Here is a 22,042-nt window from a genome sequence, read left to right as displayed (position 1 = left end):
GCAGTACTCTCCTTTTTGGAAAGACTCCAGGGTATGCTTGGGAAGGAAAAAAATTTTTTTCCTTACCAACCAACCCTGTGTTGTTGAGTAAACACTGATCTCTACCCACACAGACAACAGGAATCCAGCTTTCTGCAGCCCCACAGCCTAGACAGCAGCAACCTGGGGAGTTGTTTGTTAGCAACCATTGCACAGAAGGACCCAGCACACGTTCCTGAGTGCAGGGGTGTTACTCTTAGAAAAGCATCTTGTAGTCGAAAGAGAGGAACTTCCCCACTGGTTAATAAGTAAAGCCTGTTGAAATTTACACGTCAATTACCTTTCATAGTCATGGTCCGAAAACAGCTAGAACAGCTGTAAATCTGGTACATTTTCCTTCCCTCCTCATCTACATGCACCCACATCTTCACACACACTCATGCCCCTCTTTCACACGCAGTTTGCTGCACACAGTGGGATTTAGCAGATAGAATGCATTCTCTTGTCCTGCGTAGTCCAATAAGACATTTATTGAACACCTGGTACTATCTATGCTAAATGCTCTGAATAGCTCTCTAGGTGCAAAGAGAAGAGTAAGGCATGGTCCCAGATCAGTGGAACTTAGGTTTTTAAGAATGTTCATTTACTATACATTCTGTGACAAAGCCTAAAATAAACTTAGCCTACCATCTCTCTCTATAGGTTTTATAAAATTTGCAAAAGTAATCCTTTCTCAGTAAATTCAAGTAATGGAAAGGTATATGAAAAAGTAAACTTCTTTGTTCTTCACCAGTCCCACTGCGTGGAGCTAACTGCCATAAACAGTTTGCTTTATATGGTCCCAGGTTTTTCCATTCCTGGATGATGATGTAGCTATATAAATAGATTTAGAAGAACAAAGACAGGATGGTACTGACATAGGATTTTGTAACCTGCTTCTCCAAACGAACAAAATGGATCTCTTTGCATTTCAGCACTTACAGATTTGCCTCATTCTATTTAGAGGCAGAATATTGCATTGGATGCATGTCATCATGGACTCGGTACTTCTATTTATGGACAGGAGGTTTTTTCCCAGTTTGCTGCTATTACAAACAAACAATGCCACAGTGAATGATCTGAAACATAAAACTTTGCGTTGTGTGGTAGCATTTTTGGGGAATAGATTCCTGGAAGTGCAATTTCAAGATCCAATAGTGGGAATATTTTTAAAATTTGAATAAATATAGCCACATTTCCTTTTGTAAAAAAAAAAAAAACTGCATCAGATACAAATAAGATAGATATAATAGTATTTGCTTTCCTCTCCCTCATAACATTGTATTATCATTAAAATGTTTTTGGCAATGTAATGTGTGAAATATTTTGTTTTATACGCATTTATTAGTGAGATTGGACTGTTTTTCATATATTCAGGATTTATTTTATTTCTTCGGTGAATTGACATTCATGGCTGAGCTGTTTTTAGCACAACACTTTCTGACACCGAATGTTTGAGGTTTTATCTCACACCAGCTATTCTCTAACTCTTTGGACACCAACTGTGTGTCCTACAATTCAGTTCTATTCTGATACTGCCCTGGAGTTAGCGTCAGACTCCACAGGTTTAAAGACTCCATCCCACAAGACTTCCCTCACTTCAGATGCCAGTTGGAAGGATCTCACTCGGTCACCCAGGCTGGAGTGCAGTGGCGTTATTTTTGTTGTTGTTTTTAGAGGTGGGGTCTTGCTGTCTTGCCCAGGCTGGTCTCAAACTCCTGGCCTAAAGGGATCCTCCCACCTCGGCTTCCCAAAGTACTGGAATTACAGGCACGAACCACCTTGCCTGGCTCCCAGGTTACCCAGTTTCTATCTGACTTGGCCACAAAGTCAGGGGGTTGCCACAATCCCCTCGCCTTCATGTTCGATAATTTGCTAGAATGGCTTATCAGAGTCCGGAAAACATTTTACTTCCTATTACTGGCTTATTATAAAGGATACAAATGAACAGGCAAATGAAGGGTACATAGGGCAAGGTCTGGAAGGGTCCCGGGTACAGGAACTTCCATCCTCATGGAGCTGGGGGTGTGACATCTTCCTGGCACATGGACGTGTACACCAACTCGGAAGCCCTCCAAACCCCATTGTACGGGGTTTAAATCATTGATCATTTGACTTAAATGATCATTAGTCATTTAATAAAATCATTAGCTATTGATGATTAACTCAGTCTGCAGCCCTTCTATCTTCCCCACAGGTTGGGGAGTTGAGGCTGAACACTCCAAGCTTCTAATTAAGGCTTGGTCTTTCTGGAGGTCACCCCTCATCCTGAAGCTACCTAGAGGCACACCAAGAGTTGCTGTATTAGAACAAAAGAGACTCCTATCACTTAGGAAATTCCAAGGGTCTTAAGAGGAGCTGTGTCCCAGGAACTGAGGACAATGACCAAATAATCTTTCTATGACACTAAAGGACACCCTTTTGGTCTCTGACCACAGATTACTCATAAAAAAGGATGACATTTACCGGCACATTTCTAGCTTCCCGTGTAGTCACTGGTAATCCAGTCTATCATCCTACTGCATGAAAATGTCTCCCTAGCTGAGGCCACTCAGGCGTACAGGCTTCTATTTGATCTTGTCAGGTTCCACAGGCGAGAGTGATCTTGGCAATATGTCTTTACCCTTTCAGGCCTCTGGTATAATTGAGCTGAGACAATATCATCTCTTGTTCTGAGCCTTTTTCAAGATGTCAGCACGATACTGGATTTCCCCTATTACGTAACTCATTTAATCATTCCTTTGCCCTCAGCTGCTATTTCTCCTCTCCATTTATCCCCTTTGTTCATTCACCTTTGGAAGAGACATTAGGTTCCACCTCTGTGCTTGTCTAGGTTGCAGACAGCAATACTAGTCTAACAAAAATGCCTCCCCTTCAGTCCGCTCCCTTCAGGTAGGGTAGGATTCTGTAGGTACAGAACTAATGGGCTATTTCTGACACTAGGCAATAGAGCTGCATTCACTGGTAACCCTGATTTTGCCAGATAGGATGAAGGCCTGACCTGCCCCATCAGGCCCTTAAGAATTCTGACATAAAGGTTTAGAAACATAGTTCAGTTTCTTGCTTAGAAATCATCCCTGCTTCTAGCACTGGTAGTTGCAGCCCTGGTCCTGGGACCACTGCATCAGATAGGAAAAAGAAAGTTGAGATGATGTAGGAAAGGAAAAAAAAAAAAAAGTATGGTTATACCAGCATCTTTTCCTTGGGAAGAATGGTGGTCATACCAGCACTCTTTCCCAACCCCTCTGCCCCAGTTTCACCAGGAAAACAGGACTCTCTCCAGTGGGGACACTCCCTTAGGCCCCCCTTATTTTATGTGAGCACACACTTGTGAAGGCATGGAAGCCAGCCCTTCCTGCCTTTATCTCCCCCCATTTTAGACAGTAAATATTTCAACTGCCTGTTCCAATTCTCTATTAAGCCATTTCTCTGAGGATAATATGCAACACAAAGCGCCCATTTGCTGAGATATCTCTCCCCACTGGAGGACACGGTGGGCTGCAAAGTGTGTCCCTTGGTCTGGAATGGGTGCAGTATCTTCTGGTTCTTTTGTAGCACTCTAAGCATAGTTGCATCTACCACTGGGTAAGCAAATCCCAGTCCAGAGTCAGTGTTGATTTCTCTCGGGACCCAGTTGTAGCCTCCTGGGCCTACTGGCATTAACCTGACTTGTGAGCTATGTTCAGGGCCCCCTACCCTACCCAAAACAGCCCTTACTGGCATTTTGTTTCTCAGAGGGTGCAACAGGAGTATGTCTAGATTGAGTCCATCTCTGCATTATTGCAGCCTGTCCCTGCCATGTCCACTCATTTCATGGACCTAGGTGGCCACCTAGGTGAGCACATGAGGGTATATGCTGTTGATTCCATTTACCTTCTGATGTCAGAAGGGTTTTCTTTTGATGGGCATTGATACGTCCTACTTTAATGCACTCTTCAAATTCCTATGGTGGTTCCCATCTGTGTGGCCCGTCCCTTTAATGGCCCAGCTTTCCATTCCCCTTCTGCCTGGCCATATTCACCAGCACCAGTGAGCTGGTAAAAACCAAAACGTGGTGACAAACAGCAAGCAGTTCAGTCCACCAAGCTGACTTTTACCCTTCTCTGATCAGAGTAGTGACCTTCCAAACTAGATGTCCATTCACTTTGGAACTGTAGTCCATAAACCAAGCAGTTCTTTGTTGGTTAGTGAAAGGCTGTTTCTGGGCACTGTCCAAGTGGCAATAGATCCGACAGCTTCTCATGCAGTACCAGTCAGTCCTAGGACAAAACAGCTTCCTTGTTTGTGAATATGTCCTTGCATTCCTCAGGTAACAAGATCCTGTAGAAACCATTTCATTTTATGATGGAACTCTTCTGGGCACTGCCATCCACGTTAGAGTGCTTCTCCAACATCATCTAAGGCATTATGGGTATTTCAGGTTTCAAGATTATTTTATGCCCTTCAGTCATAGGAGTATTTTCAATTAATGTCTGATGAGATGAATTGCTTCTCAAATGGAAATTTTCTAGTCCACAGTCCCAGTAGTCATCGCTGGGAGGTGCTCACAGGCTTTTGCCATAAGTCCCAGCCAGTGCTCCACAAAGAACTATCCCACAGAGATTTTGTGTATATCAGCACTCCAGCTTTTATTCTACACTGTGTGGGCTTGGGCAATCTTACTGGTTCCCATTTAGCATGTCCAATTAATATTGCTTGAAGATGATTTATACACCTTCTTCTTTGCAGACACAGTTCCTCAGTTAAACCTAATGTCCATCTCCATAATACATTCAGATGCAACTTTTTGTACAAATTTTCACCTTAATCTCATCAACCCTTACAGTCCTAACTGTAGCCACCATCGGACATCATCAACAAGTTTTAGTTTTACAATATTAGGTAAAGAAAGTGTTCCCCAAGATGACATAATATCCATTCCCACAAAACATTCAAGTAAAGGAGACACAATTTTACAAAAAGTCTGTTTAAACATTCTAACTTTCATAATCCTGTCAACTCTTCTGTATTCCCTCAACCTAATTCTAGCTTATGTTAAGAGCTTCACCAGTGGGTTTGGATACCACAGTCCATGAAGCCCCCATGTAAAGGAGTTCCAGAAATTTCTCCACCCCCTAAATGGGTGGAGTACATAACCCATTCATGTACATAACCCATTCATTTACATAAAGCTTTGGGTCCCCAGCAGGGGGTTGAGGCAAAGAACTCTGACCTTTTTGTCAGTCTTGGTCTTGGTTAATCTTACTATTGTCCTGTGATTCCAGGTCAGGTTTCTCATTGTAATCTTGGCCTTTTGGCTTTTAAAATTTCTCCAAACTGGAGTAAATAGAGTGAACTTGTTTGGGACCCTTTAATGTTGGGTGACTGATATGTTTTTGCTGTGTCCCCACCCAAATCTCATTTTGAATTGTAGCTCCCATAATTCCCATGTGTTGTGGGAGGGACCTGGTGGGACATAATTGAATCATGGGGGTGGTTTCCCCCATACTGTTCTCATGGTAGTGAATAAGTCTCACGAGATCTGATGGTTTTATAAGGGGAAACCTCTTTCCCTTTGGCTCTCATTCTCTCTTATCTGCTGCCACGTAAGACGTGCCTTTTGCCTTCCACCATGATTGTGAGGCCACCCCAGCCACATGGAAGTGTGAGTCCGTTAAACTTCTTTTTCTTTATACCCAGTCTGATAAAGACATACCCGAGACTGGGTATGTCTTTATCAGCAGTGTGAAAATGGACTAATACCATTAGGAGACACTTTGGTCCACCCAAACTTTAATAGTGCTGTATTAAGACCTTTGTTTTAACCCTATCAATGTCTGTCTTAGTCATACCTTTTTTTTGTTTGTTTTTTTGAGATGAAGTCTCACTCTGTCACCCAGGCTGGAGTGCAATGGCATGATCTCAGCTCGCTGCAACCTCCTCCTCCCAGGTTCAAGCGATTCTCCTGCCTCAGCCTCCCAAGTAGCTGGGATTACAGGTGTGCACCACCATGCCCGGCTAATTTTTTTATTTTTAGTAGATATGGGGTTTCACCATGTCGGCCAGGCTGGTCTCAAACTCCTAACCTCAGGTGATCCACCCACCTTGTCCTCCCAAAGTGCTGAGATTACAGGCGTGAGCCACTGTACCCGGCCTCATCCCATTTTTTAATAACCATTCAAGGTTTTCACCCTGCTGGGACAAGTCTGTTGACTCTTTCCCTTTCTTTTTGCTTTTTGTTTTGCCACTATCAATGTTTTCTTTATTCACTCCATTTCTTAACCATTTAAAAATTTCTACCCTCTTAGGATGAATCCCTGGACTCATCCCTCTACCTTTCACACCTACGCCTAATTCATATTTTCCTGTGAATTAGTCTAGTGTTTTAATTAGCGTCAGTAAGAACCATGAGAGGAAGCAGAGATAGCAAATTTGATAGGGCTTCTAAGACTGTTGCTCAGTTTTGCAGCAGTAAAGTTATATGCGACACCCACGCAAAAGGTGCCCGTGCCTCTTAATCATAACATTGACCATGATCTTGGCAATGGGCATATTCAATGGGTGAGTGTCCCAATTACCAAAAAGCCAGTCCCACATGACTTGCATACACAGTTTATCAGGTACTTCATCAGAGTGTTGCTTTTAACATTTATAGGGGGAGTTGGACAGCCTCACTTCTCAGAGTAAACATACCTCATAGTGCCTTTTATCCAGTCCACCAGGCTGGTTGTTTCTTCAGGAATAACCTGCTGTGTGTCTGTGTCAGATATAGCCATCTGTGATTGTTCCACAGTGAGCAGTGAGTCCTCTGTCAACCCAGACATGCTCTTCCATTCTGCAGCATTCAAAACCAAAGATACTGTCTCTAAATCAGTTACTCTCAGAATCCACTTAAGTAAGGGTTTTTCAGGAAGCTGATGGTATTGATCTACAAATGCGACAACTCTTCCACACTATCCCCCCTGGTTTCAATAGTTTATTGGTTGTACCTTCCCCCTACACGCACCACCTTCTTAGTGACCAGAGGTCTTAGAGGTACCCTTTGTTGTCTCCACATAATTCTACCCTTTGAGGGCAGCTTCAAGGCTAGTGGCCAAAGTTCAGACTGACCAAAATCTGAGTTTGGTTTAGCATCAAAGTCCATCCAGCACTCTTTTAATTTCACTTTAGCTATTACAGATATAACAAAAACCAAGGAGTTATATGTTCTGCACTTTTCCTATTCATTTACATTTCCTTACGCATCCAAAGAACCAATTCCTCAGCAGTTAGATCCACCTCCAAATTCCATTTGTAACTAAATTTAGTCACTGATAACAGCACAGCTGTCATGCTGGTCCATATCATGGGTGACCACATGACCACCCAGGAATCAAAGGTTCTGTATCTCCCACCCTTTCATCCTTTCTCTTCCCAAACCACTTTTCCAGTAGCTAGGACCATTCTAGTGAATCCTAAATTTTCTGACACTAAATAATCAGGGTCTTTCTAATCCCACTTCTGACACCAATATGAGCTGTTTTGACTCACAACAGTTCTGAAACCAAATGTGTGGTGTTTTTGTTTTTATGCCTCACAACCATTCTCTAACTCTTCAGACACCAACTGTGTGTCCTACAATTCAATTCAACTCTGACACTAATTACCCAGAGTTAGTGTCAGACTACACTGGTTTAAGGGCTCAGTCCCACAAGACTGCCCTCACTTCAGATGCCAGTCACAAGTTATTCAGGTTCCCAGGTTAACCATACTTCTGTCTGACTTGGCTACAAAGTCAAGGGGTTCCCACAACACCTCCTCCCTTATTTTATGTTCATTAATTTGCTAGAATAGCTCACAAAACTCTAGAACACACTTTACTTTCTATTACTGGTTTATTATAAAAAAGACGAATAGGCCAATGAAGAGGGTGAACATAGGGTAAAGTCTGGAAGGATCCTGAGAGAAGCTTCTGTTCCCATGGAGTTGTGGTATGCCACAATCCTGGCATGTGGATGTATTCACCAACTCAGAAGCTCTCTGAATGCTATTGGTCAGGGGGTTTTATGGCAATTCCATTACATAAGCACAATTGATTAATTCACCATTGAAATTGACTCAATCTCTAGGATCTCTTTCTTTCCAGAGGTTGGGGATGGGGCTGAAAGTTCTAAGCTCCTAATCAAGTTTTAGTCTTTCTGAAGACCCGCCCCCATCCTGAAGCTATCTAGGGTACCACTAAGAATTGTCTCACTACAGCCGGGCGCGGTGGCTCACGCCTGTAATGCCAGCACTTTGGGAGGCCGAGGCGGGTAGATCACAATGTCAGGAGATTGAGACCATCCTGGCTAACATGGTGAAACCCCATCTCTACTAAAAATACAAAAAATTAGCCAGGCTTGGTGGCAGGCACCTGTAGTCCCAGCTACTCGGGAGGCTGAGGCAGGAGAATGGCTTGAACCTGGGAGGCGGAGCTTGCAGTGAGCCGAGATCGCACCACTTCACTCCAGCCTGGGTGACAGAGCGAGACTGTGTCTCAAAAAAAAAAAAAAAAATTGTCTCACTAAAACAAAAGAGCCTCCTATCACCCTTGATATGAAATTCCAGAATTTTCTGTGATACCACATGGCCATTGTTTGTTTTGCTATTTGTTAATGTCTTTCATAATAACTTCTGAGCTCTGTATATACTGGGGTATTAGCTCCTTGTCATATATTAAAAATATTTTTACTCTAGTTGTCCATTAACTTTGTTTTTCATGACACTTGCTGTACAAAAGCAGATTGTTTTCATCTTTAAGTGAATAAAACTATTACTGGTTTATTGTAAAAAGTAATATTAATTTTTATTTAAATCTTTGATCTAGCTAGAATTTTTTTTTTTTTTTTTTTTTTTTTGAGACTGATCTCGCTCTGTCACCCAGGCTGGAGTACAATAGCGCAATCTCGGCTCACTACAACCTCCGCCTCCTGGGTTCAAGCGATTCTCCTGTCTCAGCCTCCTAAGTAGCTGGGATTACAGGCACGCGCCACCACACCTGGCTAATTTTTGCATTTTTAGTAGAGACAGGGTTTCACCACGTTGGTCAGGCTGGTCCCAAACTCCTGACCTCGTGATCCACCCGCCTCGGCCTCCCGAAGTGCTGGGATTATAGGCGTGAGCCACCACGCCTGGCAGAATTGTTTAATAAGATATACAGGCCAAGCACGGTGGCTCATGTGTGTAATCCCAGCACTTTGGGAATCCAAGGTGGGCTGATCACTTGAGCCCAGGAGTTCAGGATGAGCCTGTGCAACATGGCAAAACCCCATCTCTATAATAAATACAAAAATTAGCCGGGCATGGTGGTGCATGCCTGTAGTCCCAGCTACTCGGGAGGCCGAGGTGGGATCACCTGCACCCAGGAGGCACAGGGTTCAGTAAGCCAAGATCGTGCCACTGCACTCCAGGCTGGGCGACAGAGCGAGACCCAGTCTTAAATAAATAAAAATAATAAAATATCCCATGGTATTCCTTAATAAATTTTAATTTTCATTTATTGAATTACTTGTTGAATTATTTATTATTTTCCCATGCTGATTTGGAAGGGTACCATTATCATTTCTCTAAGACTTTGGTTTATTTCTGCAGTATTTCATTCTATTGATCTATTCTTGTGCCAGTAAAATACTCTATTGTTGCACTGCAAAACTTTTAGTATATACTAGGGCTAATCCTTCTGGGTTCCCTTGAATTTTTCTGGTGGTGTTGTGATTTTTTTATTGGACTGGCACTAGAGTCAGTGATATACAGAGAACTGGCCTCTTCAGGAGTCTTCCTATTCAAGAATGTGGTAAGTTTATCAATTTGTCTAAGTTTTGCCTCAGAAGGAGTTTTGCTGTGTTTATACAAGTCTCGTTTATTCTTTTTGTTAGATGTTTCTTTTCTTTAGCTGAGTTTTTTTTTTTGCACCCATTATGTTTCTTAACTAGTAAATCTGGTGAGTTTTTCCCATTTATTTTCATTAAATAAAACAAGAGGTAAAATCACATAAAATAGCCATATTTGGTTCTGGTATTTTCATCTTATTGCATATTTGTGTGTGTGCGTTGCTGTTTCTTATACTTATCTTTAGTTTTGTGGGGAATTATTCTGTTTCTTTTTAAAAATTTTCTTCCCCAGCTCTGCTAACAGTATATTTGAAGACAAATACGTCTACCAGGTTACTGTTTTATCTCTCAATTATATAACAAACCTCTACTTTTTCTGTTTATCAACCAAAGAAAAGAAACTGGTTCTATTTGCTCAGCTCACAAAAGAGAAAATGAATTAGTGTATCTGTTCTCCTGCCATTCTACCCGATTTATCTCCATTTTCATTGGCCTATTTTGTCTACTATCATCTTTTTTAACATTATGTAGCCTTTCTTTCAATAATTATAATTGCTTTGTTGCCACAGTCGCCACAGAGAATTAAGTGTATGTTTAATGAGATTTGCTTGCCATATCCTCTCACCCCAGAGTGGCTTACAGTATTCTCATTTTTTTGATGTGAAACTAGTTGGGATCTCTGGTAGTTCAACAACTGCTTGTATAGTCATGGGGTTGTCAATGCATTACTGGGAGAAGTTGTTATACTTTTCTGTTACTTACCAAGGATACATAAAGCATCTACCCACATATGAGGGGTTCACCGTGAATGTGCTATGGTGGTTACTGGCTCAAAGTCTGGGACAGGATAGCCACCTTTAAACCTGGAGACAAGTTGAGCTGTTATAAAGCTGAAAGGCAAAAGCAAGAATTTAAATTTTCTACAGCAGCCTGGTTGGTGCCTGCCTTTTCCACATCAACAGTTTGGTACCTGAGTAAATGACAGTGAAGGAGGAGTGAGGAGGGGCTTGGAGCTTAACGAGGCTTATTGCTGCATTTGTGAGAAAGACCCATTTCTATGTATTCTTCACTCCACTTGCCTAGTGATCACCCCTTTCAGGTTTCTTCTAACAGTGACAACCTTGGGAATTTCAAACTAAATCTTCAGTATGATAAGGTTATGCAGGACTAAAAAGTGGGCAGCAATAAATGGGCTTTAGAAAACAAAGCATGCAGGTTTTCCCAGGCACTTTCAACTAATGCAAACATATACAGTACAGAAAAGAGAAGATGTAACTTTTCTCTGAAAAAAAGGTTTATTGCATATGGAAATCAATAGATATCTTTTACAAAAAAAGGTTAGAATAAAGATCTCACATTTGTAAAGGCACATATGAAACATTTTATAGCAAGCACAAGGGCAGTGAGAACATCAACAAGGTCCAATATCTAAATAAGACTTTATAAAAACAGATAGGAAACAGTGCAAAAAATACTGTCAAAGTCAGTTCTATACACCTCATAACTGTGTATACAACTGGCAAGCATAAGCTTATTTACTGATATAAAATAGCACATAGAATAGCATGCATAGTTTTATTTTAGGCTTTTCATATTATTAAAGTGATAGGGAGTCTATACCAAAGTACAGTTGACATGAATATTGATAAAAATCACTCCCCAGCTTAGGGAATGTCCTATAAACATCTCACCCCTCCCTCTGCTTACAACTACAGTTTGGTAGTAAGGAGACTGGGCTTCCATCTTGCAAGGTGGCAAGCGGCCACCACAGGGGGCGAATGTGCTCTCAGGATCCCAAGTCCCAACCTGGAATGCATTTCTTACGGCAACAACATAAGAGATGGTGATTAAATGTCTGGGTCAGCCCACAAAAGCCAACCAGATCTGGCTATCACAGCCCTCCATTTGGGCTGTGGTGGAGGTCAGTGGGCTTCTATGGGCTGACGCAAGAACCTTAAGAACAAACCGGTTTCTAAATTGGGGACTTGTCTGTACATCGTTTCAAAATGAAACCTAATAAATGTCATTTGTTTTGAATGATACCAAAATTCACAACATTTTGTGAAACAAAGATCAAGGAAAGCATCAAAATACTGAAGTAGGGAGCACAAGCCTAGTCCAGTGAAACAAACTAGATTAGCTTGTTACTTGGTGTAACACAAGTTACATAAGGTTACACGTTTATTAGTAATTTGCATATTTAAACCTTTTTTTCTACTGAAGTATCCTCAAGCACATTAATTAGCTATTGAAGGAACAAAGGACATACATAGGAACTCATCTCTGATGAAGAGTAACTTTATGTCAGAAAGGAGAAGGCTAATGAATTTTTAAGATTCCAAACAGTGGCAAGAAAGTTCAAAGGAAATTGCAGTAAAATTGTACAATGTTTAAGTTGAAAAAAAAAAATGGCTCTGAATTACAGCATTCAGTTCTATGCTCAAGGTATGTATTAGCTAACACTGCAGTTGTCAGAGGTGGGAGGCCCCTGAGAAATGCTGAGAATGCCAGGCACCCCAGCTCTGAGAGCCACCCTAGCTAAACTCAAAGCAGCATTCTTGAGATTTTAGCAAAAGGCTCCGCCCCAAGCCACAAAAAGATCCCAATCCAATCTTTTCAGCTTTATCCTCTAAAACCTTTTGTCAGATGAGATAGCATTTGTGTTTCCCAGGAGGAGAAGGTTGGGGAAGAAAATGAAGATAGCTTACATACAGATTTTGGATGACCCGCTAATCTTACCCCTTCCTAGGTAAGTGAAAACAGATAAAATGTTTCTGGGCAGCCCAAAGGTTTACCACCTGTTTCACTAGAATGGCCAGTCTGTGTAGAGGCTATAATGACGAAAGCATTTTCCCTGCAGGGAGAAGCTAGAAACAAATGGGTCTTCCTACACATCAGTCTGCCAAATGCAGCCTCTCAATCTATATAAGTTCACCTCGAAATACATATTAAGTGCTGCTGTCATCATTGTTTTAAACAGAGTGTCTTTCATTTTTTCTAATAGTGACTGATTCTATCGGCAAGGGAGCAAAAGGGTGAGAAAGGGAGCTTCCTGCTTGCTGAGTTTTCTAGCTATTTTCATTCTGGTTATTTTCATCCGCCAGATCTTTTTTTTTTTTTTTTTTTTTTTTTGAGACAAAGTTTCACTCTGTTGCCCAGGCTGGAGTGCAGTGGCATGATCTCGGCTCACTGCAACCTCCACCTCCCGGGTTCAAGCAATTATCCTGCCTCAGCCTCCTGAGTAGCTGGGATTACAGGCATGTGCCACCATGCCTGGCTATTTTTTTTTTTTTTTTTTTTGTATTTTTAGTAGAGACAGGATTTCACCGTGTTGGCCAGGCTGGTCTTGAACGCCTGACCTCAGGTGATCTGCCTGCCTCAGCCTCCCAAAGTGCTGGTTTGATTACAGGTGTGAGCCACCGCATCTGGCCATTTGCCAGATCTCATTCTTTGAAACTATACAAGCAATTTTTAAAAAATTAAAATAAGATTTCCTAATTACATATTTCTGAGAGGTTTAAGGCAATGATTCTCTGACGAGGTTTAACTCTTTCATCTGGGTTGCACTCATAGGGTAGGTAAAGAAAAGAAAAAGTGTACTGTTGAGAGTTGATCCATAAAGCAGATGGGGAAATATGAAAAGGCAGCAGAGGCTGGGTGTGGTGGCTCACACCTGTAATCCCAGCACTTTGGGAGGCCGAGGGGGGTCATCACGAGGTCAGAGGTTTGAGACCAGTCTGGCCAACATGGCGAAACCCCGTCTCTACTAAAAATATAAAAATTAGCCAGGTGTGGTGGTGCACGCCTATAATCCTAGCTACTTTGGAGGCTGCACTCCAGCCTGCACAACAGGAGGGAGACACGATCTCAAAAACTAAAAAAAAAAAAAAAAAAAAAAGAAAAAGAAAAAAAAAAAGGCAGCAGACCCTAAGTGAACAAGGTGCTCATGGAATGAAGAGGGTGACAGCACACAACAGTCCCACCCGTTCCCCTGAACAAGACAAGGAACACCAAAGTCACTGCATGTACATCCCAGTTTTGTGGCCTGAATAGAAACATGACTTGCTCTAAAGGGGAATGTGCTCTGCAGCACCTCTGAGATCACAGGGGAGAAGAATCAAGAAATCCAAGAGCCGGGGCTGCTAACTCTGGGAGCCACATGGGTAAGCAGAATGCTTTGCTAACAAGCAAGGCAAGGAAAGGCTGCCAGCAGCAGGCGAGGGAAGATGGTGCTTTTGATCAGCAAATCCAGGCAAATATGATAAACCACACATCATAATCCATGACATTCATCAAGCTCTACCTCAACAGTGAAGACAGTTTAAAACTATGAGCTAGGGTGAAATAGACTCCAACACTGCTGCAGGCTTTCCCTAGCATGCCACTTGGTGGTTTCCATCACTCTGACATTACAGAAAGGGAGGCAGGGAGTAGGAGAGGCATTCCAGAATTCAGAAAATTATTTGTGAAACAGAGAACTTTTGGATAGCAACTTCAGGACTGATGCAAAAATCCTTCCTCTCCCTCTTCCCATTTATAGAAACTCTTGAGCAAGTTTATGGCACTTCTGGGAAAGAATGATCCTGATGGCCCAAAGTGTGGCAGAAGGAGCAATGACTTTCTACACAAATGCTTGTCATATTCAGGCTGCCCAGTAGCTCCAGCCCTCCTGCCTTGTAACTCAATGTCCTTGAATTTATTTTTAAAATGGGAAGGCTAAAAACAAAGCTCCAAACGGTAGGAACTGATGCACATCCTCCTCTTTACTGTACCAAACAACAATCATTTTCCAGTCTATGAAATTGATGGATGCCAGACACTCAATGCTAGGCTCATGGACATTTTAATAGGGAATATCTTAGTTTGGCCTTGAGAAAGAAGATGCAGCTATATTAAGCTGGAAAGATAAGAAAGGTAGTCTACTGAATAAAAATACTTACCTATCTGAGTTTCTAACAGAAACACAAAAGCTGAGAGCAGGCTGGATAAAGGCTGAGTGTTGATGGCGCAAGCTGGTGGTCAAGTTTCACAGGGCCCCCTGAATAACACTGACTTCTGGACAACACATTTGAGGTGGCAGAATTTGATGAGATTTCCCCCACGTTTCTCCCTGGCATGTTGCTGTTACTTTCAACAGACGCCATCTGTAAGGTCCTTTGCCCCAAAATGTCTTAGAAGCTTAAGTAAAGACAAGAACTATTTTGCTTCCTTGCTCAGCGTTCAAGAGAAGTATCAAATGCAGTTTAACATCTTACAGCTTTATTTCCACCCTATAGGGACAACTAGTTTGCCAACCATAAAGCTGTAGGCCATTGGAGAATTTGTGTGGTTTCTACAGAAGACCCAAATTTCTCCATTTGGAAACCATGCTGGATGAGCTGTTGCTCTGCTCATGAAAAGAAATCACTAAATAAGAGCATGATGAGTGTCTCAAAACCATTGGCAATATAATAAAACACAGCAGCAGAATAACTATTGGTAAAACATGGGAATGCTCAATTCCCTAAAAGGGCTACCCTAAGAGCCCAACAGTAATTATGTGGTGCTTCCAGAAATTTCTTACTCTAGGAGCTCCATAGAGTTATTTCTGACACTGAGTAAGAACACAGGTCTGACCCAATCCCATCCCTTGAATCTGTGCTCCCTGGCACACATCCTAGAATGCCCTGTACCCTCCATCCCCCCAACACCCCCCCCACCTCAAGGGATTGACAGATCTTCCCCAAACAAAAATCAGTAACGAAATAGTTGTCCTTTACCAAAGGGGGCAATCAAGGACCCTCTGAGAATACCAGAATCCATGGATGTTCAAGTCTTTTATATAAAATAGCATAGTATTTGCATATAACCTGTGCACATCTCTTGTATACTTTAAATCATCTCTAGATTATTTACAATACCCAACTCAATGCCTACACATCACTTCATTTGTGTGAATTCAATGTAGTATTCAGCATGTGGCAAATTCAACTTTTGCTTTTTGGAACTTTGTGGGTTTCCCCTCTTCCCCAAATATTTTTCAATCTGTACTTGGTTGAATATAGGGATGTGGAACCCACAGATAGGGGTGGTCAACTGTACTCATCTTCACCATCGAATACACCATTAGATGGGGAAAGGGAGACTAGAAGGCACATTCTGCTTTTTGACAAAGGACACTTTTGGGACCCATATGTCACGTAACAAGTAGGCTGAGGTCAGCTAATACAGACTGCTCATCGGGAAAGGACAGCAGCTAAAAACTCCAAAGTGATAGGCCTGATGGCCAATCCGGCTTAAGAGAAGCTGCAGTGCACTATCTACCTCTGCAACTTCCATGTCCCAGGAGACGGCCCATTCACCAAGTGATGCAAGGATCACTATGAGCAGGGCAGCAGGTTCATGAAAAGAGCTGGGCCACCCAGGGTATACCTTTTGTGTTCATTAGCACTGCTCTGGAGAAATGACATCTGGTGTTGGGACCCACAGTGTATCAGGGGGAAGATATAGGTGATCCATGCGAATACTGTCTATTCGCAGAAAATATGGCCCATTATTGGAAATTTCATATGGGTCAATCTATATTAAGCTGGAAAAATAATCAGCTGGATGAAAAGGCCAGCCTGCTGTACCCACTGGAGTTTATAACTGAAAAGCACAAGCTGAAAGAAAGCAGGATAAAGGTTAAGTAGGTGTAAGCCGTGGTCAAGTCCTACAAGGCCCACCCTCAGCAGTCTACAAAGACTCTCTCTTCAGGCTGATGAAAGAGGGGGCCAGAGATGGCCAAGTGACTCTTAGGAAAACAATGGTAGTTTAGCTATAATTTTAAAAAGTGGTTCCTCTTTTCAATCTACAAAATTAAAAGTAAAATTCTCTCAATTGAAGCTCCTCAAAAGCTTACGATTCAAAATATTCCATATAGGTGTTTTTACCTTCCCTGATCTTATTGTTTAGCTCCGACTGAATAGAGCAGCTCATTCATCTCTACTCCTATGTAATCAATGTTTAACATCCTTTTTTCATGCAACTAAATCCTCCTTTACTTCCTATCTGGGGAAAGAAGTGCATACCAATGTCTATGCTATCTGTAAATGCTACCAGATACTCTTGCTAAAAGATGGTATATCCAGTATATCCTTAGAACCCAAGGAAACCAAAGAAACCTCAGCAGGACATTCCTCAGCTAAGCCAGGAGGCTCATCTCAAGGATGAAGACATCAAATTCAGCCCCCATGATTCAGGGACCACAGTAAACAAGGATGAATACCTCGGGTCAATGTATCCAAATGAGTGTGGATGAAAGAAACCAAACAGTTCAATTGGAAAACCTCGAAAACAGCGGCTGGAAAATGTTTGATGGCTTTGCTGTGAGATGGTAACTTTTTTTTCCTCCATTTTAAATTTTCTCCCTTCAAATCCAAACTGCAGCAATAGACACTGACAGCTCCAGCTTCAGACTTGATACATCATCAGGAAATCATTCCAAAAGCTCTAACTAGATAACTAATTTAATACACTTTGCTTCAAGGTTTATTCCTTGGCTTGCTTCCCAGATATAAAGCATCTCTGGGCAATTATTATGCAGATGCCACCGAAAGGACTTTAAATGGCTGCTGCTAATTTAACAGGAGATATGTTGGCATTTACTGGAGATGTGAAAAGGAATGCAAAATGTGCTAAAGAACCAAAGGCATTTGTTTTTAAAAGTGAAATATGTGGAACAACTCTTAAATGTTTTCTTTTGGGTTTCAATATAAACTTTGGCTAGAAAGTTGAATATTAAACCTACTTCCTCCCTGCATTTTGTACACTAATGCATATTCCCGTAGCATACGGCAGGGACAGTGGATGAATTTCAAGGAAGCCCATGAGCTCTGACGACCTCAAAGACACACCAGATCTATATGCTGTCCACATGAGACATATTCTAACAGTGCCCACCTTGGGGCTTAGAGATAAAAGATAAATACTGATGTTGTTCATCATGCAATAAACCAGTAACTGAGACCACTTGCTAAAACATCCCTAACAGCAGAATATCCCAAGGATGGAAAAACCTCCAAGGAAAGGAAACAAGTATCTTTTTGCTTATTGATGAGCTTCTTATAATAAGGGTTATAAGCTCTGTTCACTGAAAATACATGTAATACTAATGGTTTTCTTTCCAGGACATACAACAAAACTCCAGAATCTACAAAGATCAGCAGATTATACTCCTTCACTGAGTCTTCAGACCTTGAAGTAGAAGACAGAGGGGAAGCCCTCCATCCCCAGATATTCTGAGTCTAACTAGAGTACAGCCACCACAACACCCGGCCAGGTTGAAACAGAGGATTCCTATTCCGAAGAACTTAATGGGGAATATACACCTGTTGGCATGTGGTGATGGGATGTCACAAAGGCATACTTTTTCTGGTTGATTTGATGTCACTCCATCTTTTTAGCTCAGGGGGGACAAAAGCAGCAATGAAGAAAGGCATATGGAACTCTCACAGCAGTCAATTCTAAGAAAAAAAACTGCAATTAAATTTTCCTTTCTCCTACATCTAGTTTTTCTTGACAACCTTTTTTTCCTTTTTTTTTTTTTTGAGGCAGGGTCTCTCCGTAGCCCAGCCTGGACTGCAGTGGCAAGATCACGGCTCACTGCAGTCTCGAATTCTTAGAATCAGGTGATCCTCCCGCCTCAGCCTCCTGAGCAGCTGGGACTACCAGGGCATACCACCACGCCTGGCTAATTTTTGTACTTTTTGTAGAGATGGGGTTTCATCATGTTGCTCAGGCTGGTCTCGAACTCCTTAGCTCAAGCAATCTGCCCGCCTTGGCCTTTCAAAGTGCTGGGATTACAGGTGTGAACCACCGTGCCTGGCTGACTACAGTTTTTTAATTGCACGTTTGTTCTTTGAACTGACCACTGTGGGCATTCCATGCCTTCCTCCACTGCCGCCTTTTTCCCAAGCTGAAAAGACAAGGAAGATGTGGCATCAAATTAACTAGAAAGAGCACGCCCTGTGACTTCCCATCACCACGTAACAACAGGTGCATATCAAAGCTGTACTCAAGAAAAGGTAGACATAGAATGATAAATCCCCCAAAATGCAGTAAGAGGAAAAAAGTACAAAACATGATTTATTGTGTACCAACCTTGGAAATTCAGAAGGACACTGACCAATGAAGCCACAGGAAGAAACTAAGAACTGGGCTTCAAAGTGAAGATAACTGACCAGAGAGTGGATTTTATGAAGAAAAGGAAAGAAGCACAGGGCTTTGCCAATGACAATTCTACCATCGTTCATCAAGTGGCCCCAAGTTTGGACTATGGGGTCCCGAGTGGGATTAATTCTGATCTTGCAGACCAAAGCCTGAAGATGATACCAGCACAGTGGGGGTCACATCTGATGTGTTTCCTGGCCAGGACCCCTGTTATGTAGCTAAATGCCATACAGCTCCCATAAATCAGCTTCCCCATCTGTTTCCTTGATGGCCTTTCCAATGACTTAGTGACCTCAACTTTTAGGTCTCTGTCCAGCACACACATCTTATTTAAATAAAAAACAACGATCATCAAGGCCCTGCCTGAAAAACACAATCCTCAAAGGCCCTGCCCAACTCCTTTCTCTTTCTAGGTCTGCTATCCTCTCTCAATCAGGGTAGAGCCTTAACTGCACAAATGGTCTGGTCCAGAGCCTCAATGCCACCAGACAGGGTCCTACTGAGCAAACGGGAGAGGTAGCAACAAATACCCAAGGTACAGTCGCCAGCAGGGAAACACAAGCTCCAGAGCCCAGAATAAGGGGTGGTCAAGAAAAGCACAACACAGAGCTTGTCTTTCGGCCTCAAAGATGGCAATTACTGCACTGTAAAGGCAGCACTGTCTTTAGCTATTCTGTCTTTAACTCAAGCTTGGGGGGGAAGTTGGGGTGGGGTGTGGGGGAGAGGAGACTACTGAGGATGAGGGGTGGAAATGAAGACGAGAGGAAACTGTCTATCAAGGCTCATGAGCCCCAAAATATAAGAGAATCGTGTTTGTTCCTTCAGACCCTTTTCTTTATATTTCAGGATGAATTCATTTTCTTACCGTCTTTGCTTTGGATATAAGCAATGAATGATGAATGAATCAAGCTGATAAATGAATTAAGCTGATGAATTTCAGGGTTGGTTACAAATCTGGCTGCAACTTCACAAGAGATGTGCTCCCTCATGCCTCTGTCCTCAAAATGATCCAGCAGGCAACCTTACCTGCTGACATATATTACAATACAGATCAGTCAAGATGTGGTTCAAATGAAAAGTACTATATTACTAGGGAAACTGCATTACAATAATTCACAAAAGTTATTCCAAAGGGGAAAAAATAAATTATCTCATATAAAATAATACATGGTATGTGTGAATAATCTTGGCTACTGTCTTCAGAGAGCCTGTTTGCTGCCAGCCACCTGCACCCCTGTGGGGGGAGCAGATGTTGTCTGGAGGTGACTCTCCTCCAGCACGATGGAGCTGGGTCCCTCCTCCAGGAGCTGGATTGGGGTGATTAAATGAGTCTGGAGTTTTGGAGGAACTGGATGAGGACTTGGTAGACAAACTTGTACTGAGCGATAGTCTGGATCATGAACATCCTCTGCTCCCTGAGGAGCCTCAGCATCATGGGCACTTCCACCTTCTGCAAGAAAAGAGAGAAAGCACAAGGTCCTGAGACAGGAGGCTTCCCTTTGAGCATTCCTCATTCCCTCACTCAGGAAGCACTCACCCACTGCCCATGTCCAGGTACAAGAGAAAGCAAGGGACTCTGCCCTGGCTGGGTTTTATGCATCAAACAGTTTATACCAGCAACTGGAGAACCTGGTCATCATGTGTCACTGGTGGGATATTTTATTTTTATTTCATTTCAAATTTTCTGAGAGGGTCTTGCTGTGTCACCCAGGCTGGAGTACAGTGGCACAGTCATAGTTCACTGCAGCCTTCAACTCCTGGGCTCAAGCAATCCTCCTACCTGAGTCTCCCAAAGTGCTGGGGTTACAGGCGTGGGCCACCACACCTGTCCTGGTGTATTATTTTGAATACAGACTAGTCTGCTGGTTAAAACATAAAGGCAGGAGTTAGACCTGAATGGTACTCTCAACTCCCCCGCAACCCAATGACAGGATTTAAGACGTCTCAGGGTCTTAGTTTCCTCATCTGTAAAATCAGGATAATAATGCTTTCCTCTAACAGCAGTGTGGCCTTGCCCTAGCTAGTTACATTTCCTCAGCAATAACATGGGGTATGCAATAACATTTGCCTCATGGGATCAAATGATGAAACACCTATCAAGCATTTAGTGCACAGTGAGTGCTTAATAAATATTACTCATTATTCCTTTTTTTTTTTTTTTGAGACAGAGTTTCACTCTTGTTGCCCAGGCTGGAGTGTAGTGGTGTGATCTCGGCTCACTGCAACCTCTGCCTCCCAGGTTCAAGAAATACTCTTGCCTCAGCCTCCGGAGTAGCTGGGATTACAGGTGCGCACCACCACGCCCGGCTAATTTTTTGTATTTTTAGTAGAGGCAGGGTTTCGTCCTGTTGGCCAGGGTGGTCTCGAACTCCTGACCTCTGGTGATCCGCCCACTTAGGCCTCCCAAAGTGCTGGGATTACAGGCGTGAGCCACCCCGCCTGGCCTCATTATTCCTTTATTAACATTAATAAATGTAATTAATGCAATTATAATCTCACAGGACTGTGGTCATGATCAAGTGAGATAATTTAAGTGTAAACCTTTAAAATGTCAAAGCGCCATCTCTGAACACCAGTCCTACTTGGAGTAAAAGCCTTCAACTGAGAACACTTTTTTTCTTTTTTTTTTTTTTTTGAGACAGAGTCTCCCTCTGTCTCCCAGGCTGGAGTGCAGTGGCTCAATCTCTGCTCACTATAACCTCCGCCTCCCAGGTTCTAGCAATTCTCCTGCCTCAGCCTCCTGAGTAGCTGGGATTACAGGCACGCACCACCATGCCTGGCTAATTTTTTTTTTTTTTTTTTTTTTGTATTTTTAGTAGAGACGGGGTTTCAACATGTTGGTCAGGCTGGTCTCGAACTCCTGACCTCGTGATCCGCCCGCCTCAGCCTCCCAAAAGTGCTGGGATTATAAGCGTGAGCCACTGCGCCTGGCCGAGAACACCTATTTTGAAACAGGGTCTTGCTCTGTCGCCCAGGCTAGAGTGCGGTGGTGCGATCATAACTCATTG

At 42.5% G+C, this 22,042-nt stretch overlaps 1 protein-coding gene across 3 annotated transcripts in view; it reads right to left on the bottom strand.

Moving 5' to 3' along the window:
* Positions 1 to 11,121: 11,121 nt before the first annotated feature.
* The window catches only part of PTPN14 (protein tyrosine phosphatase non-receptor type 14), a 204,300-nt gene continuing 193,379 nt past the window's right edge, over positions 11,122 to 22,042 (bottom strand). For all 3 annotated transcript variants that reach the window (XM_055108171.2, XM_063597171.1, XM_055108167.2), the window contains one exon: positions 11,122 to 20,484. In XM_055108171.2, coding sequence (XP_054964146.1) covers positions 20,356 to 20,484 — 129 coding nt within the window. In that variant the 3' untranslated portion in view covers positions 11,122 to 20,355. The remainder of the gene's footprint in view (positions 20,485 to 22,042) is intronic.

Source organism: Pan paniscus, chromosome 1 (genome assembly GCF_029289425.2).
Source record: "Pan paniscus chromosome 1, NHGRI_mPanPan1-v2.0_pri, whole genome shotgun sequence".
NCBI classification, from domain to species: domain Eukaryota; kingdom Metazoa; phylum Chordata; class Mammalia; order Primates; family Hominidae; genus Pan; species Pan paniscus.
This window is presented reverse-complemented; position numbering and strand designations above follow the sequence as displayed.